The sequence below is a fragment of the Mustela nigripes genome, chromosome 1, assembly GCF_022355385.1.
Source record: "Mustela nigripes isolate SB6536 chromosome 1, MUSNIG.SB6536, whole genome shotgun sequence".
NCBI classification, from domain to species: domain Eukaryota; kingdom Metazoa; phylum Chordata; class Mammalia; order Carnivora; family Mustelidae; genus Mustela; species Mustela nigripes.
The window spans coordinates 118,945,281-118,968,733 of record NC_081557.1 but is presented as its reverse complement, the minus strand read 5'-3'; the positions used below and the strand labels follow the sequence as shown (position 1 = coordinate 118,968,733).

At 42.1% G+C, this 23,453-nt stretch overlaps 1 protein-coding gene across 1 annotated transcript in view; it reads right to left on the bottom strand.

The window, feature by feature from the left end:
- LOC132023964 (serine protease 52-like) overlaps nucleotides 1–21,195 on the bottom strand; it is a 29,046-nt gene extending 7,851 nt beyond the window's left edge. Inside the window, exons 1-5 of the mRNA XM_059410098.1 lie at nucleotides 21,070–21,195; nucleotides 14,984–15,149; nucleotides 3,482–3,677; nucleotides 2,401–2,665; nucleotides 942–1,058 (exon numbers count right to left, since the gene is read on the bottom strand). Of these exons, the coding sequence (XP_059266081.1) occupies nucleotides 942–1,058; nucleotides 2,401–2,665; nucleotides 3,482–3,677; nucleotides 14,984–15,149; nucleotides 21,070–21,195 (870 nt within the window). The remainder of the gene's footprint in view (nucleotides 1–941; nucleotides 1,059–2,400; nucleotides 2,666–3,481; nucleotides 3,678–14,983; nucleotides 15,150–21,069) is intronic.
- Between the last annotated feature and the right edge of the window lie 2,258 nt (nucleotides 21,196–23,453).

Sequence of the window (23,453 nt, the reverse complement as noted above, 5' to 3'; positions counted from 1 at the left end):
GGTCCTACCTTTCAGAAAGTGGTTGTTTTTCTGTTTCCAGAATTGCTGTTCTTCTTCTCTTCGATCTGCCGATGGATTTTCCGGTGTTTGCAATCTTTAGATAAGGTATCTAGCTGATCTCCGGCTAGCTGAAGCAGTCTCAGCTTGCTACTTCTCCACCATCTTGACTCCTCTCTCTGCTCTGAACTGTTTTAAGTGCTTTTGTACATTGACTCACTTAATTTTCACAATAGTCCTTGAAGGTAGGAAGTCTTAACATTCCCATTTTACAGACGAGGAAATTTGAAAAAGCACAGGCCTGGAGGGAAGTCACAGGTTGTAAGTAGAGGAGCTGAGAGGGAAGTTACGGGAAACTGCACCCCTAACCACTATCCCACACAGTCTCCCTTTGGTTACAAAGCATCTGTACTGAGCTGAATAACATCCCTTCCAAATTCAAGTCTATCTGAAACCTCAGAATGTGAGCCTATTTAGAAATAGGACTGTTGTAAATGTATTTGGTTAAATTAAATGAAGTCCTACTGGATTAGGGTGGGTCCTAAGCCAATAACTGAAATCCTTAGAAGAAGAGAAAATAGGAGACAGACATATAGGGAGAAGTCAATGTGAAGATTGGGGCAGAAAGTGGAATGATTCACCTACAAGCTGAGGAATGCCACCAATTGCTGGAAACTACCAGAAGTAGGAAAAGGCCAGGAGGTATCCTCCTCTAGAGCCTCCAAAGAGAACATGGCCCTACGGATGCCTTGATTTTGGACTTTTGGCCTCCAGAACTATAAGAGAATACATTTCCATTGTTTAAATCAACCCTGCTTGTGGTAATTTGTTACAGTACCATTAGGAAACTTATCCAGAGGGGGTAGAGGGGAGCAAATTATCCCAGAAATATTTATCAGCCCTCTGTGGCAGTCCCTCTCCAAACAAGGGACAAGCTCCATTACCTGGCAGGCGTCCTTCCCTTCTTCAGCATTCCTAGCACACAGCATGTTCCTGGTGAGCACATACATAACAGAGGAGCACGTTTCCCATTTGACCAGGTCGAGGCTGACTTTGTTTAGCTGTTGACTCATACTTTTCATAGGAACTGACCCAAAGAAGAAGCAGATAGGGAAAGGCCCCTGAGCTCAAAGTGGTCCTTTTGGGCTGAGGTCAAGCATCCATTCACCATCACATCTTTTCACCTCAGTGACAAAGGAACTACCGTATAGCTTAGAGAACTACCCAAATCTGGACTTAGTAAGGGTAGAGAGGTGTTCAGGAGACACTGAATCCCATCCCCTTTGAATCCAGAGCTCCCCACAACTGGGTATCTATTGGATCCCAGTCTCAGTGTACTTTTCTCACTCTGCAGAAGGTGCTAACTCTGTAGTCCTAAAAAGGTATTTCATTTAAATCCATAAAAAGGTAAAGAAAACTCCTGATGGCAAGTTCTGTCCTGGTGCCCATGGCTCATAAAGATGGATTTAAATCATGTCAGAGCTTCTGAGTAATTCACTGTCTATCTAAGAGGTGAACCTAATACCTAGAATGTTTATTCTCCTAAGAAAGGCTATTTCCCTTTTTGTATATTGTTGAATTCCCGGAGCTTAGAACACTGCCTGGAAGAGGATCAATGAATATGTGCTGAGGGACACAGAGGAACTTTAAATTAAGAAGGTGGTCTTTTTTAAAGTTCATGAGAAGCTTCCAAGGGTAATTCCCAATGAGGAATTCTAAACAGACTCTGAGCTTTGGGACCATGTGGGGATTAATGTATTGTCATTTGTGTGTCTACTTAGAAGAATGACACTGACTGGAATTTTTTTTTTTTTTTGGAATTTTTTTTTCTGTTCTTTAGATTTTAGAGTAAGACACATTTGCCAAAATAATGACAAAAGGGCACAATTTTATGAGTTAGCTGGGTGGAGTGATGGGTGTAGGTACAGGTTGACTCTATAAGGACAAATTTATATTCAGTTTGTCCCCTTCTCCTTGGCCTGGATCTGTAGTTTTCAAATATTTGGGCCACCAAACCCTTTGTTACAGGGGATCAGAACCGAGCTGCTCTGCTGACATTAGTGTAGGCTTCTTGGAGCCCAGTCCATTTTGCCACTCCTTTGCCCATCAATATGTTCCCCCAAATTCCTCCAAGTCACCCTTGGACTCTAAACACTTCTTCCTCGCCTATCACTGAGTCCTTGTTCAGGGTTTGTGTTCTACAATATGGACATAAAATTTGCTACAAGAACCCAGGAAGGCCAAGGAAGGATGATTCACATGTGGACTGAAGTTAAGGATCATTATGGGTCTTTAAATAAAAACTGGAAGTTTCCAAACCCACCAGGCAGACTTCTCAGAGCTAGCAGAGCCTTCAGAGTTTACTTTCTTATTTAAAACATCAACCAGGGTGCCATCCCCCACTGGGTTGGGCTGTCGTAACTCACTGGTAATGCCCCATCCAGTCACCCAGCAATTTCGCCAGCTCTCTATGTCAGTGACCTCTGAAAGGCAGATGGGCACTTTCTCGGCATCCAACTTCAACGGAGATTTGAGCAAGAGCAAAGCAATGTCATTATCCAAGAGCCAGCTGTCAAAATAAGGGTGAGTAATTAGCTTGTCCACTTTCATCCTCTTCGATTTCTTGGTGCCAGTGCTTCTTGCACTATGTATAATCTCCAAGTCAGATCTTATGTCAAAACAAAAGAAAGAGAACGAAGAGGTAAGTGGTGGAAGGCAAAAAAGGTGAGCCTTAAGAGAAAATAATTCCACCAGTGTGAGACTGTGATCCTGAGAGCTGGAGGGATGGAGACAGCTGGGGCCATGCACTTGGGCCCTGACTGGGCAGAAGAAGACAGACCCGAGTTCCAGACTTGCCACATTGCCAACCAGCTTTTGCCTTGATGGCCTTTTGGGCAAATTCAATAGTAAATTTTATTAACAACTGTCTGAAAGTTGTGCTATGTACAAGTAACTGAGGGACTTGATCTTGATTTGCAGGAAGGGGTGGACTAGCTATTAACACACACCTGGGAAGTTTCTCAAAGATATTGATGCATGGAACTGAGCTAAGACAGCATCTCAGGAACTTCTGTCATGCAGCCCGGCCTGAGACCCTCCCCTTGGATCCCAATCCCTTCTAGGATTCTCGGAATCCATGGTCACTGTCGAGTTCATTTTCTCCCCAAGTAATGCAAATGCTTAGGAAAGTATTTTCCAAAGGTTTGGACCAGGACCACATGCACTTGGCAAGATGCCGAGAAGTCCAAAGAACATTTGTTCTACCATCTGGGTCCCATGAAATGAGACGTAAAACATCATAGGAAGAGAACAGTATCTCTACCACCTGCAAAGTGTGATATTCAATCACACAGGCATATATTTAGCCTCCTGGTATTTCGTTTTGAGACTGACAAACTTGGATGGAGTTTCCAGGAGAATAATAAGGATGTAAGGACAAATATCCTAGCACATCAGTTAAAACAGGTCTGTCTGGAATACTTACTTAGGTCTGTTTATGAAGCAGTGGGCCGCAGTTAAAATCCACCACCTGCTCAGGATTGAGCCTCCACAGATATGTCTCCTGCGGTGAAGAATACTCACCTGCCATGGAAAATCTATAATGTCTGTAGGTTCCCCGCCTACGATTTCCAAAGTTTCTGACTTCTCAGGCCTGCTACTTTTTATTTGGCCACAGGTCACTGAGAGCAAAAAGAAGGAAGAGGGACAAGAGAACCCGGGCTCAGGTTGGTTGGCTTGGAAGAAACTTAAGTTTAGTGCCCCTTCTTCTTGCCTCCCCAGCACACAGATAGCAGTGGCTTAGCCAGGTTAACTAGCACCAGGTGGGAGATCCATCAAACAAGAATGATGCTTCCTAATGCTGGTGAAAGGCATCACATTTGTAATGGTGTGTTTATTGGGAACAATGGCTCCTTCTTTCACCACAGCTTTGCTTTTTGGAAGGGTCTTCCTCTGAGGGCTTGTGGGAAGACACTACCACAAACCCTGGAGCTGGATCTTTTTATTGCTGCTCAGTAAGGAAGCCTAAATGGGAATATTCATTTATTTGAAAATAGGCCTCAGTGTCCTCTGAAAAATAAGGCTGTGGTATGGTACCTTGGTATAGACCATAAAATCCTTCTCCTTAGCTCTGGACTTATATTTTCAATTTCTATACCTGGATGACACAGACACCAGAAGTTTTACAGGCAAAGGGAAATTGATTAGCCCCTTTGTTCCTGATTGCTGTCCTGTATTTCCTATTGAGATTATTGGCACTGCTTTTCATTTAATTTAATTCTAGGGATTCCAATTGCACCTTAAAAGGAATGAAAATTTTGGCATTTTCTATGTGGTAGGGTTGTTTTGAGATCTTTTGGTGTCTTCTAAATGTCATTTGAGTAATGAGAAAAATAAATATCATAAAATCTAAAACACTGAGTGCTTACTACTTGCCAGGCACCATTCTGTTTTGCACAAAACAGTTTAATTCTCTGTTAGGGTTAGGACAGCTAGCCAAAACCCAAAAGTTTGTAACTGAACCAAGATTTGAAACTAGGTAGTCTAGCTCCAGAATCTCTTTTCATTACCACTGGGCAAATTGCTTTCTAACTGCTAACTATGCTTATGCATGGGGGAGAAAAGACAATGGCATTCAAAAATTTCCACAGATATGCATAATATGGAAGTTATACCTATTCAAACCACCTCCACACCACACATCACTACCACCCATGTTACCATCACCAAATATCACCATAGCCATACAACTCTGCCACCACACAACACCAGTACTACATATCCCCACCACGTATCCCCACATCACAGGTTACCACACCACACAACCTTGCCACCACACAACACAACATACAACCTCACCACCACATGTCCCCACCATGTCACCCTCATCACACCTCTCATTATTACTACATTTTCCCACAACCAATGCATGTCACCATCACTGCCAAACACCAGCCCTGCTACTGCTTATCTCTGCCTTTGGGTTTCTCTCTTCCAACTTTCCTGGCCCTTCAGCTCCCCAGAAGTACCATGCTCCTTCCCACCCCAGGGCTTTTCTCCATGCCTCTACCAGAAAGACAGGCTCCTATCTCATATGCCCCTCTTTGCTTAATTCCTGTGTATCCCTCACATTTTAATTTAATTCCTGTTTATCCCTATGTACCCTGTGTTTAATTCCTGTGTATCCCTCACATTTTAGCTCAATTATAAAGTCCTTTAAGAAATCTTCCTTGCCTTTCAAGATTACATAAGCTACCCTCCATATAACTTTCTTTCCTGACAACCTACCTTCCACTAACAGCAGAAATTAACTATTTGTGAAACTGCTAAAGTGTATTTCCTCCATTAAATTCTAATCTCTATGAAGGCAAGAAGCATGTTTTGCTAATTTTTGTTTCCTCATTATCTGATTTAGAGACTGGTACGTGGTAGAAACCCAATACATACTTATGAATAAATGGATGGATGGGTGGATAGATGGATGGACAGGGTGGACAGAAAGGTCTCAATATCAGTGGTAAAATCTTTGACATACTAATGACCTGTACGGGTGATCAGGAATTGAGGGACTTTAGTTCAAAATGCTGTGTCCCCCTCACCCCACACCTAAAGAATTGGCTGTTCTTTGAGTTCCTAAGTCAGAAAGCCTTGGGCAGGGGCAGAATAAGTGGCTCATACAGGTGTCATTTCATTTGAAGATACAAAGAGAATAAGGAGCTGTTGCTTAGGAATATCTTCCTCACCCACATTGCTCCTGTCAAGAAAGACATTTCAGCATTCCCAGTGGAACACCACACACGGCCAGGACCCTGAACCCCAACCTCCAATGAAAATGTTGAGTTTTCAGGGTCAAAAAGGGAATCTTGGAATTAATCTACAATAAAGCAAAGTTGGACCTCTGGGAAATTTTCTAAATACTTAAATAAAATAATGATTTGTGAAAGTTTAAACAAAACTACTGAAGATTAAGATTCAGATTGGATTCATGGTTAAAAATCTCTAATATATCAGTCTTGCAACATAATAACTACTTCTTATTGAATACCTACTTATGAGTCAGCTTCTGCATTTTGCATATGTGTGAGACACTTAATATTCCCAGAGAAACTCTAAGATATATTTTATTATTCCCATTTTATAGTTGAAGAATTAATCTCTGAGACATCATGTGATTGCCCATGATTATTTAGCTTGTATGGAGCAGATGGGGATTTTTCAGTCACGTGTGTCTGGTTCTTAAGTCTAATTATTTATGCTTCTTGCCCATAGCTTTCACAGTATGTCTATATTTCAACAAAGTGTCTGCTCAATTCTTCAAGAATCTTATTGGCTAAAATGATTGTATGCAATTTGATGACTGCTCTCTAAGGTGAACATCAAACAGGTTAAGACATTATATCCTAAGTATTGGTCTTCAACTTCGTGTGTACCTGCAATTCTGGAGTGAGATGGAGAAAAGATTTCACCTGGAGAGCTAAAACTGACTGGGAGGCAGTGGCTATCTGCAGTCCTCTATGTAAGACAAGTTCAAAGGTGCATCTAAGTGCAACAGAAAAAAGGACTATGATCTATCAGTAGTTTTTGCTAAAGGTCTGGGGATGTTAGATTGGCAGTAGGATACCAAACCAGGCTAGTGTTAATAGATACCTTTAAAATTTAAATGGGTAAAAACTTATCTTAAACCTGGGGAAAAAGTACACAATAAGGCCTGACATGAAACTGAGCAAGAACTAATATTACAAATGAGAGAATTGAGATTGAAAGTTATCTGGCCAGATCTGAATCCTGGGCATGGGCATCAATATCAGACTCAATAAAAGTCTTGCATCTCCAGATAGAAAAATAATAGATCCAAAGCTCTAGACTGTGAAGGGAGCTTGGAAGTTTTCATACGAAAATATCAACCATAAGATGCTGATAACATGACATCACTGCTAAGTGCTCTACTTCATAGATGGCAGCATTTGAATGGTTGTCAGTTTGGAGCCACACGGGCAAGAATGACATTAACAAATGGAGTATATTCAGAGATGGGTGGCCAACATAAGAAACCTTACAAGAAACATGAAAGGAAAGAAGACTCAGAAGGGCCTTCAGACTCTTGCAGGATTTTCTTAAAGATGAGCTATCAGGGTTGTTCAGCTCCACCATCAGTGGGTAGAAACTACAGATGATATAAAACATCTTACAGAAGTCTAAAACTTCTGCCATATTGTTATATTCCACTTTGTTGGTATTTGCACAGAATTGAGGCTGATCTGGACAATCTGAGACTGTGCAGGTGAAATTCAGGAGAGTCCAGAGCCCAATTATATATTCTTTGTGTTAAATATTTGCATATTGTTTGTGGAATTTCTCTATAGGGGAACAGGCTACCTGTTAGAGTCTTTAGTTTTCTCAAGAAGTGCACTTGTGATGATCACCAGGGATTGTATGGAAGTATTGAATCACTATATGGCACACCTAAAGCTAATATTACACTGTATGTTAACTAACTGGAATTTAAATAAAAACTTTTAAAAATGAGGGGATTTAATAAGATTATCTCTAAGGCTCTTTCCCATTCTAACACACTGTACTTTTACAGTTCAAAATGGTGAGAGGGAAATATTTTTACTTGAATTACATTAATGTAAAATGTTATCTTTAAATTCTTATATTTAAAATATATATATTTTAGCCTCCTTATTAATTTTTCCTTAAGAGGTATATCACTTCAATTACAATGTTTTAAATGCTTTATTGATATTGATATCAGGCTGCCAAACGTCATGCATACTGAAATGTCCATGTATTTACATAAAAAGTCTCATGCAAATATACTAATTTTTTTTTATATTTTCATATGTTAATGGTTCAACTTTGTTGAAAATTACATAAAATTGGGACTGACTTGAAAAATAAAAGACCTGTGGTTGTGAATTTTAGGAGAATCCCTGGGAGCCCAGGGGGCTCTATTTTCTGTAGATAGAGAACCAAATGAATTTTTGGGTCTGTCAGCACCACAGAGCAAAATTCCTGGGGGTGTTTCAGAGATGTCCCTTTGCAAGTCCCACCTGAACAAAATCACTTCAGACTCTAGATTTTTCCCAAGCGACTGACTGATCCAGACCCAGGGATATGATCAAGCAGATTAAGATAGCAAGGTCTCATTTCAGCTTTTTAGTCCAAAGTGTTTTCTCTTGCTCATACTATCAAGCTATCTTAGACAAATAGTCTTTCTCCCTAAAGATTCTACTGATATGTTGGTGACTATGAGAGAACGAGAAGAAGGACCAGAGAGACAGACTCAAATGTGCAAAATGCACTCTGGTCTTAGCATGAAACTTCCTGATTCTGTCCTAGCTGGCAGGGCACCTGGCGAAGAGGGAAAGAAATGGGTTTTGGAATCAGAAGTTCTGAGTTGCCTGCATTATTTGTTGGCTGTGTGACTTGGAGCCAGTGATTTAACATCTCTAAGCTTCAGTGTTCTCATCTTTAACACAAATATAAGTTAATGTAACATTTCATGTGACATTGATTTAGAGGGATGGCATTTGGCTTCACCCTAATCTGGATCAAGGAGAAAGAGGTCTGAGTTTTGCCCAAAACCCCTGGTGAAATCTGAGGTCATCTCTGGACAAAATTTTAGTGGGAGAAAGCATTTGCTGGTTGTCTTCCTACATCGATGGTCATATTTATGCTCTTCTGCTAAATCTTCCTCTCCTTCCAAAATCCAAGGCTCAATTCTCAGACCACCTCTCTCTCTTTGCACTTTAGCAAAGTATGTCCTGGGGTATCTCTTGCCAGCTATAACTTTGAATATCATCTTTATACAGAAGATCTCACATTTGACCTCTCAGATCTCTTCACTTAGCCCTCAACTCTTTAACCAACTGCCCTACTCACAAGAATGTCTAAGAGGCACCTCACACTTAATGTGGCCCAAATAGAACTCTCAGCTTACTTGACCCCAGTAAAGTCAAATCTGCCTTCCTATATGCTTCCCACAGTTATATTTTGCATCTGTTTGCTTAGGCAAGAATATCATCTGGGAGTTATCCTTGACTCCTCCTTTTCTCTGTCTCCTGGCATCCAATGCATCAGCCAGTCCAGTCAGCATTATCAAAAGATATCCAGAAACCAACCACTTCCCTCCATGCCTGCTGCTCTAAACCCATCCAGGCCATCACACCTTCATACTCACTCACTCTTGCCCCTGCACACATTTCCTCTGCAGCAGCCGGTGTCTCTTTCTCAAGTACCTCTCATTTCTCACTCTCCTGTTTAGACTCTTTGATGGCTTCCCATTATAACCAGAATAAAATCCCAAGTCCTTCCTCTGTCTTTACAAGGCTCAGCATGATCTGGACCCCACTGGTCCCTCTGAACCCATCTCTCTTCAGTGACCCCTTCCCATTCACTCTGTCTGCCCCATCAATCTGTATGCCTCCAAAACATACTGAGCTCATTCACTGCACAGGGCCTTTGCACTTGCTGTCATATCTGCTTGGAAATATGTCTCCTTCTTATCAGATGGCTCTCAAAGCCTTTTTTTTTTTTTAAAAGATTTTATTTATTTAACAGAGAGAGATCCCAAGTAGGCAGAGAGACAGGCAGAGAGAGAGGAGGAAGCAGGCTCCCTGCTGAGCAAAGAGCCCGATGCGGAGCTTGATCCCAGGACCCTGGGATCATGACCTGAGCTGAAGGCAGAGGCTTTAACCCCCTGAGCCACCCAGGTGCCCCTCTCAAAGCCTTTTTGAGGTTTACTGAAAGCCTTCCTGAGACCACCTACTAGTAGAGTCTCAACAACCACCTACAGGCCTTCCATCATATAAGCCCATATAAGCCCATTTAATAAGAACTGAAATTAGGGGCGCCTGGGTGGCTCAGTGGGTTAAAGCCTCTGCCTTCGGCTCAGGTCATGATCCCAGGGTCCTGGGATCGAGCCCCGCGTCGGGCTCTCTGCTCGGCAGGGAGCCTTCTTCCCTTCCTCTCTCTCTGCCTACTTGTGATCTCTGTCTGTCAAATAAATAAATAAAATCTTTAAAAAAAAAAAAAGAACTGAAATTAACTTATTTACTCATTTTATATGTTTAATATGTTCTTCCCCTCATTAGATAGTAAAACTGCCTGAGCATAGGAAATGAATATGCCATTCTGTTATAAACCAACTCCTAAAACAACTCCTGGCACATGGTAGAGGTTTATAATATTTGTCAACCAACAACTGATTGAACATAACACAAGTCTCCAAAAATTCTTAGAACCCAGGGGGAATCCATAGTAGCTATTAATACACTGCCTTCATTATAGTTATATCAAGTTACTGTTTTGCATTAGGCCAATAAGGCTCTACATGATCCTTCAGAATGTTTGCAAAGAGAAAGCAGCCTTACTCATGACCTTGAAGCTGTAGGAATGTGGCTAGTTTCATCTCAGATTGATGGCTGGTTACCCCTCTCAAAGGCTGATTACCCCTCTCAGCCATCCACTATGGAAAACTCTGGGATCTAACATACACATAAAATACACACATGCATGCATACACACACACACAGAGACACAGACAGACTGACAGACGCACACACACACACACACTCCAGTCTCCTCCACATACTCCACATATAAATTCAAAGTTGAAGGTATTGTGGGAGCAATGATCTGAAAGTCTGGTCCAGGTGCCTCGGAGGGCATCAGATTCACTTTAAGGACTTAATAAAAGTGCAGTTCCCTGGATCCCCCCCCCCCCCCCCCACACACACTGAGCTGTGGAATCAGCATCCTAGAATGTGACCTTTTGAACAAGGTCCCCAGGTGATCCTCCTGCACCCCAGTGAGCAAGGGCCCCAGTGAGGCGCAGACACAAAAACACCATGAGCCACCTACATGCTAGGGAGCTGTGTATCCAGGGCAGCAGCAGGGCAACCAGCAGCAGAGTATTGCTTTTCCATCCCTCCATCCTTTCATTGGCCCTGGTCTTTACTCAGGTCAATAGAAAGCCTTCGGGTGAGACTGTACAAATTCATTTCAGTGGGACCAAATCTGAGTTTTGCTCTGTGTGTCTACTATCTCACAGCCTGACCATCAGGGTCACAATAGAGCATTGGGTGAAGCAGCCATGGTCCAGACAAAGCAGCCAAGTGACATCCTGCCTCCAGGACCTGATGATTTCCATGAGCCAATCCTCTGGGATGTGGAGGTCAGTTTGGAACTGGGGGCAGGGGCAGGAGAGTAGGAGGCCTCCTTACCAGTTGGGATCCTAAGTCGAGGCATCTCAGGTTCACTAATGGATCAGGACAAAAGAGCTGAAGCCACTCCCTAGGAGAAAGGATCCGAGGCTTCTGGTCCAAATAGCTCAGGTGATACAGTAGAGCGAGGATAGCCTCAGACACCTAAATAAGAGAACTTGCATCACCTGGGGAACCTAAGAGGAACTACTGAACTTTGAGCCTCAGATTACTCCTCTGCACAATAGCGATAACAATGATACAACATTATATTGTTGGGAGGATTAATGAGATAATGTGTGTATCTTAGCACAGGACCTGGCAAATACCAAGCCCATGATTTTAATTCTCTACTAATATCATTTCTACTGATGTCTTCTCTCTACTAATTGCATCTCCACAGGCTCCGGCAAATGAGGGTATATTGACCAGCACTGTATAAAGCAAGACCTGCATAAAGTACATCTCCATGCAGGGTGGCTTTCATTGATACAGTTCATTCACTTGTTCAATAGTTTAGCTAGCATTTTATGCAGCACTTTCTAAATGACAGGCTTGTGACATGATGCAAAGATGAACAATATTTGTTCTCTGTCTCCTAGAAGCTCTTACCCATCTGGGAGAGGCATGTGACCAAAGACATCAACAATACAGTGGCATAAGTGTATCACTGTGAACTGTAGAGAGGTGTCCAACCCAATCTGGGAGGAACATGTGTATGTGGTGGATGGTGGAAATAGGCTATTAGGGAAGATTCTCCAGAGAAAATAAGCTCTGTCTTGGCTGAGTCAGGCTACAAAGAGAAATGGTATTAAGGAGGGACAGACAGGCATTTGTTATGGGTTGACTGGTGTCTTTCCAAAAGTCATCTTTTGAAGTCCCAAACCACAGTACCTTAGATTGTGACCTTATCTGGAAATAGAGTTGTTGCAGATACAATTAGTTAAGATGAGGTTGTCCTAGAGCAGGGTTGGTCCCTAATTCAACATCACTGGTGTCCTTGTGAAAAGGGAAAACTTGGATACACACATACACAGGGAGAACACCAAGTGAATATTAGAGTCAGGCTGCCACAAGACAAGGAACTACCCAAAGCTAGGAGAGAGGCCTGGAACAGATCCCTCCCAGAGAGAGATCCCAAGTAGGCAGAGAGAGAGGAGGAAGCAGGCTCCCTGCTGAGCAAAGAGCCCGATGCGGGGCTTGATCCCAGGACCCTGGGATCATGACCTGAGCTGAAGGCATGGCTTCCTGACACCTTGATTTTGGACTTTTGACCTCCAGAACCCCAAACAATAAATTTCTGTTGTTCTGAACTACCCAGTTTGTGGTACTTTGTAATGGCAGTCCTAGGAAACTAATGTTGGCATTCTAGATGGGCATAAAACATGCGCAAAAATACCAAGGTGTATGGGAACTACAGGATCTCTTTTTTTTTGAGATTTTCTATTTTTTATTTTTAAAGATTTTATTTATTTATTTGAGGTGGGGGAAGGTAGAGGGAGAGGGAAAAGCAGGTTTCCCACTGAGCAGGAAACATGATGAAAGGCTCGATCCCAGGACTCTAGAATCATGACCTGAGCCGAAGGCAGATGCTTAACCAACTGAACAATCCAGACAACCCAAGATTTATCTATTTATTTTAGAGAGAGGGGGAGAGAGAGAGAGAGAGAGATCATGAGTGAGCGGGGCAGAGGGAATGCAAGAGAGAATCCCAAGCAGACTCCTCGCTGAGTACAGAGCCTGATGCAGGGCTTGATATCAGGAGATCACTGCCTGAGCTGAGACTGAGTCAGACGCTTAACATACTATGCCACCCAGGTGCACCCTATGGGAACTTTCAAGTTAAACCATATATAATTGCTGTTTTAGTAGCTCCAAAATAGTCTTAATATTGGCAATTTCAAATGGTACACTAAAACATTGAGCTGGAATAATGTACAAGTCTGAGCAGGAGAAAGAGGTCAATTTATTGAATAAAGCTCAAATCTAAATAAACAGTCTTCCCTACTATGCAGCCACTGAATAATTCTCAAAAGAAATCACCATGCAATATGACAGGTATATGGGGAGCAAGGATTATTACTAAAGACTGGCAAGGAGCTAGAGATGTAAACATTCTCCAAAATTCTATACATAATGGATTTCCATTTCAGGGGAAATGACTATAGACATTTTTCTTTGCCTGACTGTCTTGAGGCTTTAAAATTTATCTTTAAAACTCTTGGAAATATCCCGTCAGAATAAGAAAAAGGCAGATGAAATACTAGGAAGTTAGTTCATGTTATTGGGTATAGACTTTTCACACAATAAGCATTTACAATACTTCTCATAGCTGTAAGCAAAGCATCAGAATTCATCCACTTAGCTCATATTTTTCTATGCTAGAAGGGGGCCTGAAATGGGAGAGAAAGCCTCCTCACTGCTGTTCTTTGGAAAACAGCATGAAGTTGAATTTCATTGAGGCTATAAATGTTTTCATCCTTTGGGGCCCTGGAGAGCTTGTGTGTATGAGGTGGAACAGGGCAGAAATAAATCCCAGTGTCACCCACAATCCTGCTCAACTTAACCACACCATGTCCATGGCTGGTCCCGGAGTCCAGAACAAGAAAACACAGCATATACATTATCTACTTAGACCCCAAAGAATCCCCAAATCTCCCAGCACATCAGTAGGTGAATTCACACTTCTATCAAAACACCATTATACGAAGACGTGTCCGCCATAAAGTCTCACAATGTTTATAGTAGCTTCATTCATAATTGCTAAAATCTGGTAAACCTTACACGTCCTTCCTCAGGTGAATGGATAAAACTGTGATCCAGACAAGAGCACCACTATTCAGCAAAAACAAAAACAAAAACACAAAAACACAAAAAACCCCATATATACATGCAACAACGTGATCTCAGATTCATTATGCTAACTTGAAGAAGCCAGACACAAGACACTACACTCTGTATGATGCCATTTAGATGGAATTCTGGAAAAGACAAAGAGCAGGCTGAGAGAACATATCAGTTGTTGTCAGGGACTGAAGTTTGGGGAAGGGGATGGGTTACTAGGGGCAAGGGGAACTTTTTTGGGAAGGATAGGAAGTTTCTGTGTCTGGATTGTGGTGGTGGATACACAGCTGTTGTTATTTGTCAGGATTCATAATACCATACAGCTTAAAAAGGTGAATTTGCTAAATAAATATAAATTATACCGAATAAATCAGAGGTGTTTTTTGTTTTTTTTTTTTTTAAAGCCATAAAAGTCTTCGAAAAAGCCACTGATGTGAACCATAAAAGAATTGCCCAGTTTGTTGAAGGCCTTTTTGCTGTGACTTCAAGGGCCAAACTTGTGGGGGGGAAATCATCTTTTAATACTGTGTTAGTCTGCTCCAGCTGTCATAACAAAATGCCGCAGACTGGGTGGTTTATGCAACAGGAATTTATTTTCTCACTGTTCTGGAAGCTGCGAGTTCAAGATCAAGGTGCCAGATTATTCAGTTCCTGGTGAGGGCCTTCTTCCAGGTTTGCACAAGGTCAGCTTCTCACTGTGTCCCCACATGGCCGTCCACAGTGAGTGTTCATGGAGGGAGGAAGAGATTCAGAGAGACAGAGTGAGAGAGAGCACACACTCTGGCCTCTCTTCTTATAAAAACATTAATCCTACAACATCAAGGCCCCAGCCTTATGACCTCGATTAACTTTAATTAATTCTTTATGTAATTATGCCTTATTTACTTATTGGGCTCCATCACAGCCACACTGGAGGCCAGGGCTCCTACATATACCTTTTTGGACCATAACACACAGCAGACAGGACACTCCGGTGCCTCCGAGGCCGCAGTACCCATCGGGGTTCTTGCTCAGGTACTGTTGATGGTAATCCTCCGCGTAGTAGGTTTGTCCCTCCCGAATGTCGGTCGTGATCAGGTCAAAGCCGTGCTCCGAAAGAACCTGGGGAGAGAAAGGCACCGTGAGGACTGGCTGCTGGGCAGAGGGGGTCTGAAGGAGGGCTGTGGGGTCAGGCCGTGAGGGAGGCAGACGCGGGCGGCTTGTGGGCGCGGGCTCTGCTGCTTCCCCGCTGGGTTATTCTGGGCAAGCTCCTACTGCCCTAAGCCTCAGGTGACTGGGGCTGAAATCCAGTTTCCTGACTCTGTAACTTGCGTTCTACCCATGACACAGCACTGCCCCTGGGGCAGTCTGGGAGCCTTGGTTTTGGCCCTGGGGGGTCTGTGTGGAAAGGACGCCAGGGTTTCCCAGGGGAAACAGCAGGAACATGTGGTTCCCTGGCTGTCCTGGGAAGAAGGGGCCTTCCTGAGGGCACTCCAGCAGGGCTGCGGTAGGAGGGGCTGGAGGGGCTGGGGCAGGATAGGAAGGGAGGGCTGCGGCCCAGCCCAGTGCTGGCCTCTCTGCTGCCAGCTCAGAACAGGCCCCTGCCACTCACAGCCTGGACTGAGGAACCCCGCTGTGGTTCTAGGGAGCTCGGGCCCTGCCAGGGGGTCTTGAAGAGCACGGGGTCCCCTGGGTCTGTGCTCTGCCACTCCAGACCCGGGAGCCCCCTGGCTCCAGACCCGGGAGCCCTCCTCTGACTGAGGTCAGGGGAGGTCGTGGCCTGAGGGCCTTTGTGGGTTTATCACCGCCCTCTGTGACCTACTTTAATGCCTGGTGGCATCTGCTGCCAGAGAAAGAAACAGACACGGTAAACACAAGTGGGGGAGGAGAGTAGAGCTATTTGGGGCAGGAGACAGATTAAGAAATAGACGTTGTTCCCTGTGGATCTTAGCCCGTTTCCTTTCCTTTCTGGATTTCAGCTGTGCCCTAATTCTTTCTTGTTGCAGGCTGCTCGGAACATTTGGGCACAAGGCTACAGAGACTCAACCCCTGGGTTTGCAGATTCCATTTTGGACAGGGGCGCAAGATGGGTCCTCAGATATGTTTTTCCATGAGGGAACTACCTGTTTGCTGATAGCTCATCTGTCAAGAGGGGTGGACGAAGTCTTTGTGTTCCCCATCCTTCCACTGCTGGACCTGCCACTGAGCACTCCCCTAACGCAGAGTTTCCATGCAGGCCTCTGAGGGCTCTAAAGCTTCAGGCCCCAGGGTGAAGGGAGATAACCCTGAGTGTATCAATTAGGGAGGGTCCAGAGAAGGAAACAGAATTCTCCTCAGAAAATTCGAATAAAAGTACTTTAGTGAAAGGACTAAGAAAGAATTTTGGGCACCTTTTTTTTTTTTTTTTTTAAATATTTTATTTATTTATTTGACAGAGAGAAATCACAAGTAGTTGGAGAGGCAGGCAGAGAGAGAGAGAGGAGGAAGCAGGCTCCCTGCTGAGCAGAGAGCCCCATGTGGGACTCGATCCCAGGACGCGAGATCATGACCTGAGCCGAAGGCAGCGGCTTAACCCACTGAGCCACCCAGGCGCCCAAATTATGGGCATCTTAAAAAGACCCATATGTAGAAGGCATTCCAGGCAAGAGAAGGTAAGACAAGGAGAGAAAATATACTTATTGGAATCCACCAAGAATAGCAGGTGTGGAGGGACGGAGTCAAGGAGGGTCTCTACCACTGGCAGCACAATGTCTGAATGGGAAGGGACAGGGAGGAAATACCTCCAAGCTCCCTCACCTCCTGCCTATACCTTCTGTCAGTATCAGTATCTCACACTGCTGAGGGCAAGCCAAGTAACATTCAGGGTCTCAGCTGACTTCGGTCCCTAGGAGCTGGCCTACCTGACCCAGGGAAGGGCATCTGCAGTAGGGAAATGGGGGGGAACAAATGGAAATTAGCTATATGGAATCATCTAGTGCTTATCCCAGAGAATGGAATTGAAAGCTATAAGGCACTCTTATCTTAGGGCTGATAAAGATATCAGGCTACTCATTAAGCTTTTTCATGTATCCTGTGCTCAGGGCTTTGCCAGTGTTATCTCACTTAACCCTTATAGCAAGTATCTGAGAAAATGACTCTTGTTTTCCACATTCAGTAGATCAACATGCCAAATATTCTATGTTGATATTGGGCACCCTCTCTGCCTTTCTAAACTCCCCTAAAAATTATAGAAGCTGAAAGCTCGGGGGTACATTTCTGAGAATTCCAGCAGCTTTCAAATTTGGAACCGTAGCCAAGTTTCAGGAAGCAGAGAACAGGGAGAAACCATTATTTTCCAATATCAGCTAAGTGCAGACACACAGATCTTAGCAGATGACAGTTGTGAGGTTCTTACCATTATCTTTGAGTATGTTCCTGCAAATGGCCACTCTAATGCTGAAGAGAGTAAGATCATTAGCAGTGGGTTCCCATGATTTTTGAAGTTTGTTAAACTCTGAAAAGCAAGCAACTTTTTCCTGACTTTTGCATTCAAGCCCTTTTAATAGTTCTGTAAGCATCTGTTTTTATGCCCTATATCTCCTTCTACTTGAGATACATTGTGTTTTCTGTTATCCTGATAGAATATTGTTGGATATAGTATTTGGTACTAAAAGTAATTCCAGGGAGTTCAACTACAAAGATGGGAATCTATTTATTGTCAGACCTAGTTTGATGTGCAGACAGTATTGACCTTGTCACTGGCAGAAAATGGGATTCTGTCATCAAGGAAGTGTTGAAAAAGAAAAACAAACCTGAGGGCATCATGTTGCCTGATTTCATGCTATATCACAAAGCTATAATCATCAAGACAGCATGGTATTGGTATAAAAACAGACACAGATCAGTGGAACAGAATAGAGTCTCCAGAAATGGACCCACAGTTCTATGGTAAACTAATTTTTGACAAATCGGGAAAAAATATGGAAAAAAGACAGCCTCTTCAAAAAATGGTGCTAGGAAAAGTGGACAGCCATATACAGAAGAATAAAACTGAACCATTCCTTTACACCATTCACAAAGATAAACTCTAAATGGATGAAAGACCTCAATGTGAGACAGGAATCCATCAAACTCCAAGAGGAGAACACAGGCAGTAATCTTTCTCTTCAACATTGGCCACAGCAACTTCTTTCATGACACGTCTCCAAAGACAAGGGAAACAAAAGCAAAAATTTGTTTCCCTTCCCCAAATTTGATGAACTTTGGGGGACTTCCTCAAGATAAAAAGGTTCTGCATAACAAACAGGCAACAGAACTAAGAAGCAACCCACAGAATGCGAAAAGATATTTGCAAATGATATTACAGATAAAGGGCTGGTATCCAATTTCTATTAAGAACTTCTCAAAGTCAGCACCCAGAAAACAAATGATTAAGTCAAAAAAATGGACAGAAGACATGAACAGACTCTTCTCTAAAGAAGACATACAAATGGCTAACAGACACATGAAAAAATCTTCAACATCATTAGCCATCAGGGAAATTCAAATCAAAACCACAATGAGATACCACTTTACACTAGTTAGAATGGCAACAATTAACAAGGCAAGAAACAACAAATGTTGGTGTGGATGTAGAGAAAGGGGAATCCTCTTACACTGTTGGTAGGAATTCAAGCTGGTACAGCCACTCTGGAAAACATATGGAAATTCATCAAGAAGTTAAAAATACAGCTTCCCTATGAGTCAGCAATTGCACTACAGGGTATTTACCCCAAAGATACAAATGTAGTGAAAAGAAGGGGTACATGGACCCCAATGTTCATAGCAGCAATGTCCATAATAGCCAAACTATGGAAGGGGCTGAGATGTCCTTCAACAGATGAATGGATCAAGAAGATGTTGTCCATATATACAATGGATCAGAAAGGATGAATACCCACCATTTGGGTCAAGACAGATGAAACTGGAGGGGAATTTATGCTAAGTGAAATAAGTAAATCTTGAAAAAACAATTATCATATGGTTTCACTCATATGTAGAATATAAGGCATAGCACAGAAGACATTAGGGAAAGGAAGGGAAAACTGAAGGGTGGGAAATCAGAGGGGGAGACAAACCATGAGATACAACAGACTCTGAGAAACAATCTGAGGGTTTCAGAAGGGAGGGGAGTGGGGGAATGGGGTAGCCCAGTGATGCGTATTAAGGACGGCACGTGTAGTAATGAGCACTGTATTATACACAAACAATAAATCACTGAACACTACATCAAAAACTAACATAACACAATAAAAAAATCCTACTGCTGGGATGATAACATAAAAGATTTAGCATATATAACAATAAGAGCACACAGAATAGAGGCAGGAATGGAGCTATACTGGAGGGAGGATTCAACACCAGACAGTGATGTCAATCCAGAGGAAGAAATACAAAGTACTCAAAGCAATTTAAAAAGTGAGATTCTGGGAGCTCATGGTATACAGTGTCAAAACAGCTTCTTGAGTTATTACTTGCCTTCCCTGGAATCAGTTACCTATTAAGAGAGATCAGGTGGCTTTTGCAATAGAATACTCTGGTGGAAGAGATAAGTACTAGGACTACAGCAATGGACAGCTTACAGAAAACAAACCCAACAATCTTGGGGCTTTTCAACTCCAAGGTTTTATCCAAGGGACAGAGAAGCTTCTACAATTGCACTAAAAGAATCCCATATCTATTGTATCAAAAATCCAACCCAAAGTAGTTCCTGTAGGTGGCAGAATTACAACACAACTTCAATTCACAGCTTCTTTAGAGGCTCACATAAAAGTGATTAATTGGAAAAGAAGGTGACCAGGAAACTTGCAATAGCATATTTGGATGGATTAAGATTAATCAGTGTATTTTAAGACCCCAAATCCCATTGAGCTTTCCATCCTGTCAGAGGCAGCCCTCTACCTCTTTCTTGGAAGGTCTGTCTTCCCTTGCTTGAAGACTATAATGACTTGGCTGAAATAGTCACTTTTCCCAGGTGATGCTGATTCTCTCAACACACTCCTACCACACCTCTCATAGGAGTCAAAACTAAAAGTAGAGTCATTCTGATCGACTTTGTAGGGGATCAGTTCAAATCTGACCCCCAAAGTATATGCATTAAAAGAACTATATTCTAATGTATGAGAATGAATTATGACCGGGTTAGGTGAGGGATAAAGTAAAATGTGATTAGGTCAAATTTACACATAAGAGAAATTCTGTATTTAAATGAGTTAGCTGAAGCAGCTGGAAATGACTGACAAATAATGTCCTACCTGAAATGAGATTCCTTTGTGGAGTCTAAAAGAAGGAATCCAAAGCCTTGGATAAGACTGTCAGAATGGATTTATTAAATGTGACCTTCTCACCCACCCTCTAACTCTATCCCTCAGATGAGTCCCAAGGACACTGTGTTAGATTAGGCATTGAAAAATCATTACCGAGAGGCGCATCAGCATTCTTAAAATACCCTGTCGTGACCGTCATCTGCAGGCTGAGAATGATGTGATACACAAACAAAGATTGGGGGAAGATTGACTACACTTGACCTCTTCTTTTGTGGAATAGACAACAATTTTTTTAAATCATAGTAATAGACGTTTATTTTGTATACAGATGTGACCACTTTGCCCACATGCTTTTGCTACCCCATTACTAAATGCTGTTATTCATCATATGGTTTTCCAATTGGCATAACTTCTGACCCACTGGTTATAATGCAATAGAAGTGAGGCAATAAGCTGATGCCCATGAGGTTCACTGATCTTACCCTGCATCTTACCATTCAGGAGCAGCATGTCTTCTAGAACAGACAGATGGCCTATTGAAGGTTCCATAGCCGAGCCTGTTGTGTTTAACAATATATGAGGTTGGAAAGCTCTTTTACAAAGAACGGAGTATATTAAGAACCTGTATTCAATAGATGGTGCCATGTTTTCTCCCATGGCTAGAAAACATAGGTTTGTAAATCAAAGGATAGAAATGGGACTGGTTTCAATTACTATTCACCTAATGATCCATTCAAAAATGTTTTACCCCATTTTACCACAACTTTGAGCTTTGAAGGTTTAGCGGTCTTGGTTTCCAAAGGAGGGTTGCTCCTTCCAGGAAATGCAATGGATCTATTGACCTGTGGGTTGAGACTGCTACCAGCCCATTTGGAGCTCCCCATGCCATTGAACCAAGAAACTAAGGAGTTAAGATGCTGACTGAAATGACTGACACTGTTCATGAAGAGAAGAATTTTACTGCAAGTAGACTTTAGACAGGAAGGAGTCCATGAAATCTTCCAGGGATGCTCTTAGTATTTCATTATCCCAAAGGAGAAACTGAAAACTATAACAACTCAACATAGGCAAAACCACCAAGAGCTCAGAAATGAAAGCTTGGGTCCTATCACCAAGTAAAGAGCCACAATCAGCTGAGCTTCGTTCAAGTTGGATGAAGGAGTTCACACACACCAGCCATGGCTCCAGTTTTTTACTCAAGAACTGTAGCAGCTGCCCATATTTTCTTGTTTGTGTATACCAATTTCCTTTTTTTCCTTCCCACCAACCTCCTGTTGGTGGTCATTAAATTTATTATTCAGTCTTTTTTTAAGAAAAGATTTTATTTATTTGAGAAAGGGAGAGAAAGCATGAGCAGGGAACCTGATGGAGGGCTCAATCCCAGGACCCTGGGACCATGACCTGGGCCAAAGGCAGACATATAACTGAGTGATCCACCCAGGTGTCCCTATTATTTAGTCTTTAGATACAAGATTGGGATGACCAAGGAGCTGAACCATTCAGATCTGCTTCGGGAGAAGCTGTTGCAAGAGTGTAGTTGGTAACATCTTTCAGCTGCTGCTCCTTTGGATCCATCAGGCAGTCAAGCCAAGAACACTCTTTTCTTGGGCTGCATCCAGGCAATGCTTGAGAGTCACAGGCAGGGGGTACTAGAGCAGGTCCATTATTATCCAACATGGCAATCTTTGCTCAGGAGCTCACATCAATTTGATCAAGACTTTCTCAGGTCTGCACTGGAGTTTGAAGATGCCCTGCATACTGCCACTTCCCTGCATTTTAGTCTTCCTAAGCATTTTCCCCAATGAATCCCTTTTATATATAATTCTTAGTATCTACTTCTTGGAGGATCTAAAGTGACACAAAGACCCAAGTGGGAATTCCTGAAAGAGGAATGATTATCACCCAGAGATGGATATTGTGATTTATGAGACTTTTGGTTCCTGCTTTGAGGAAGAGGATCAGAGTGCTTGTGTTTCTATGAAAAATATTTGTATTGTGTTGGGCAGATGCCTGCCATTGTTGTTATTCTTGTTTTCTAGAATTTTTAACATAGTGGAAGTTTGTATATGCAAGCAGAGAAGCCAAAGTGATCTGGGTTTTCTAGCTAGTTTTTAGTAGCACTCAAAATCCAGTTCCCTAAAACCTAAATCCTCATTTTTCAGTTTTGTGAGATCTATTAGCCTATGAATTGCAGTTTCCAGCTCCCTTGCACTGACATTTTAGATGTGATTTGGGGTCCAATGAGATGCTCCTTGCCAGTATTTGAGATGTAGAAGGGAGGCAGCAGCAGTGGTCACTGAAACTAAACTAATCCTGCTCTTGTAGTGAGTTTCTATCTGCTAACTTTCCCCAGATATGCTTTCTTCTTTTATCCTTATTTTCCTTTTAACCATCTCTCATAAGTACTAGTTTTGCTCTTCCTTATGCATCTTGCTTTGCAAAATGAGAAGAGATTATAAACATTTAAAGTGTTCTTCTTTTTCCTTTTTATTTCATTTTATAAGTTATGGTAAGATATTTAAGACAAAAGTGGTACAAATGATAATATAGTAAAACCATGAATACTTCACACTTCAAGAAACAAAACACTATGAACCTACTTGAAGGTCTCTGTGGGTCTTTCTACCTCCTCCAGCAATAATAAATGGCCTAAGCTGTGTGTTTATCAGTTGAATTTTTAAAATTTATTTTTATTTAAATTCAGTTAATTAGCATATAATGTATTATTGGTTTCAGAGGTAGAAGTCAGTGATATATCAGTCTTTTACATTTTTACAAAATTCTTTAATTTCTGACTTAATAGAAGAACTACATTCTCATATGTGTCTCCACATTCAATGAATGGGGACATCACGTATGTAATTTTATATTTTGAACCCATGATTTGTTGAACTTATCTGTGGGCATCTGTAGGGAACTAGGATTAGAGTTGCCAGTTTAGAGGAAAAAACAAGATACCTAGTCACTTTGAATTTCAGAAAACCAATTAATACTTCTTAAATATTCCTCAGATATGTCATGCTGCATATTTATATGAAAACTTTTTCATTGTTTATCTGACACTCAAATTAAACTTTGCGACATATATTTTATCTGGCAGCTTTACCTATATGAAGATACTTGTCTCTAGAGAAGATTTGCT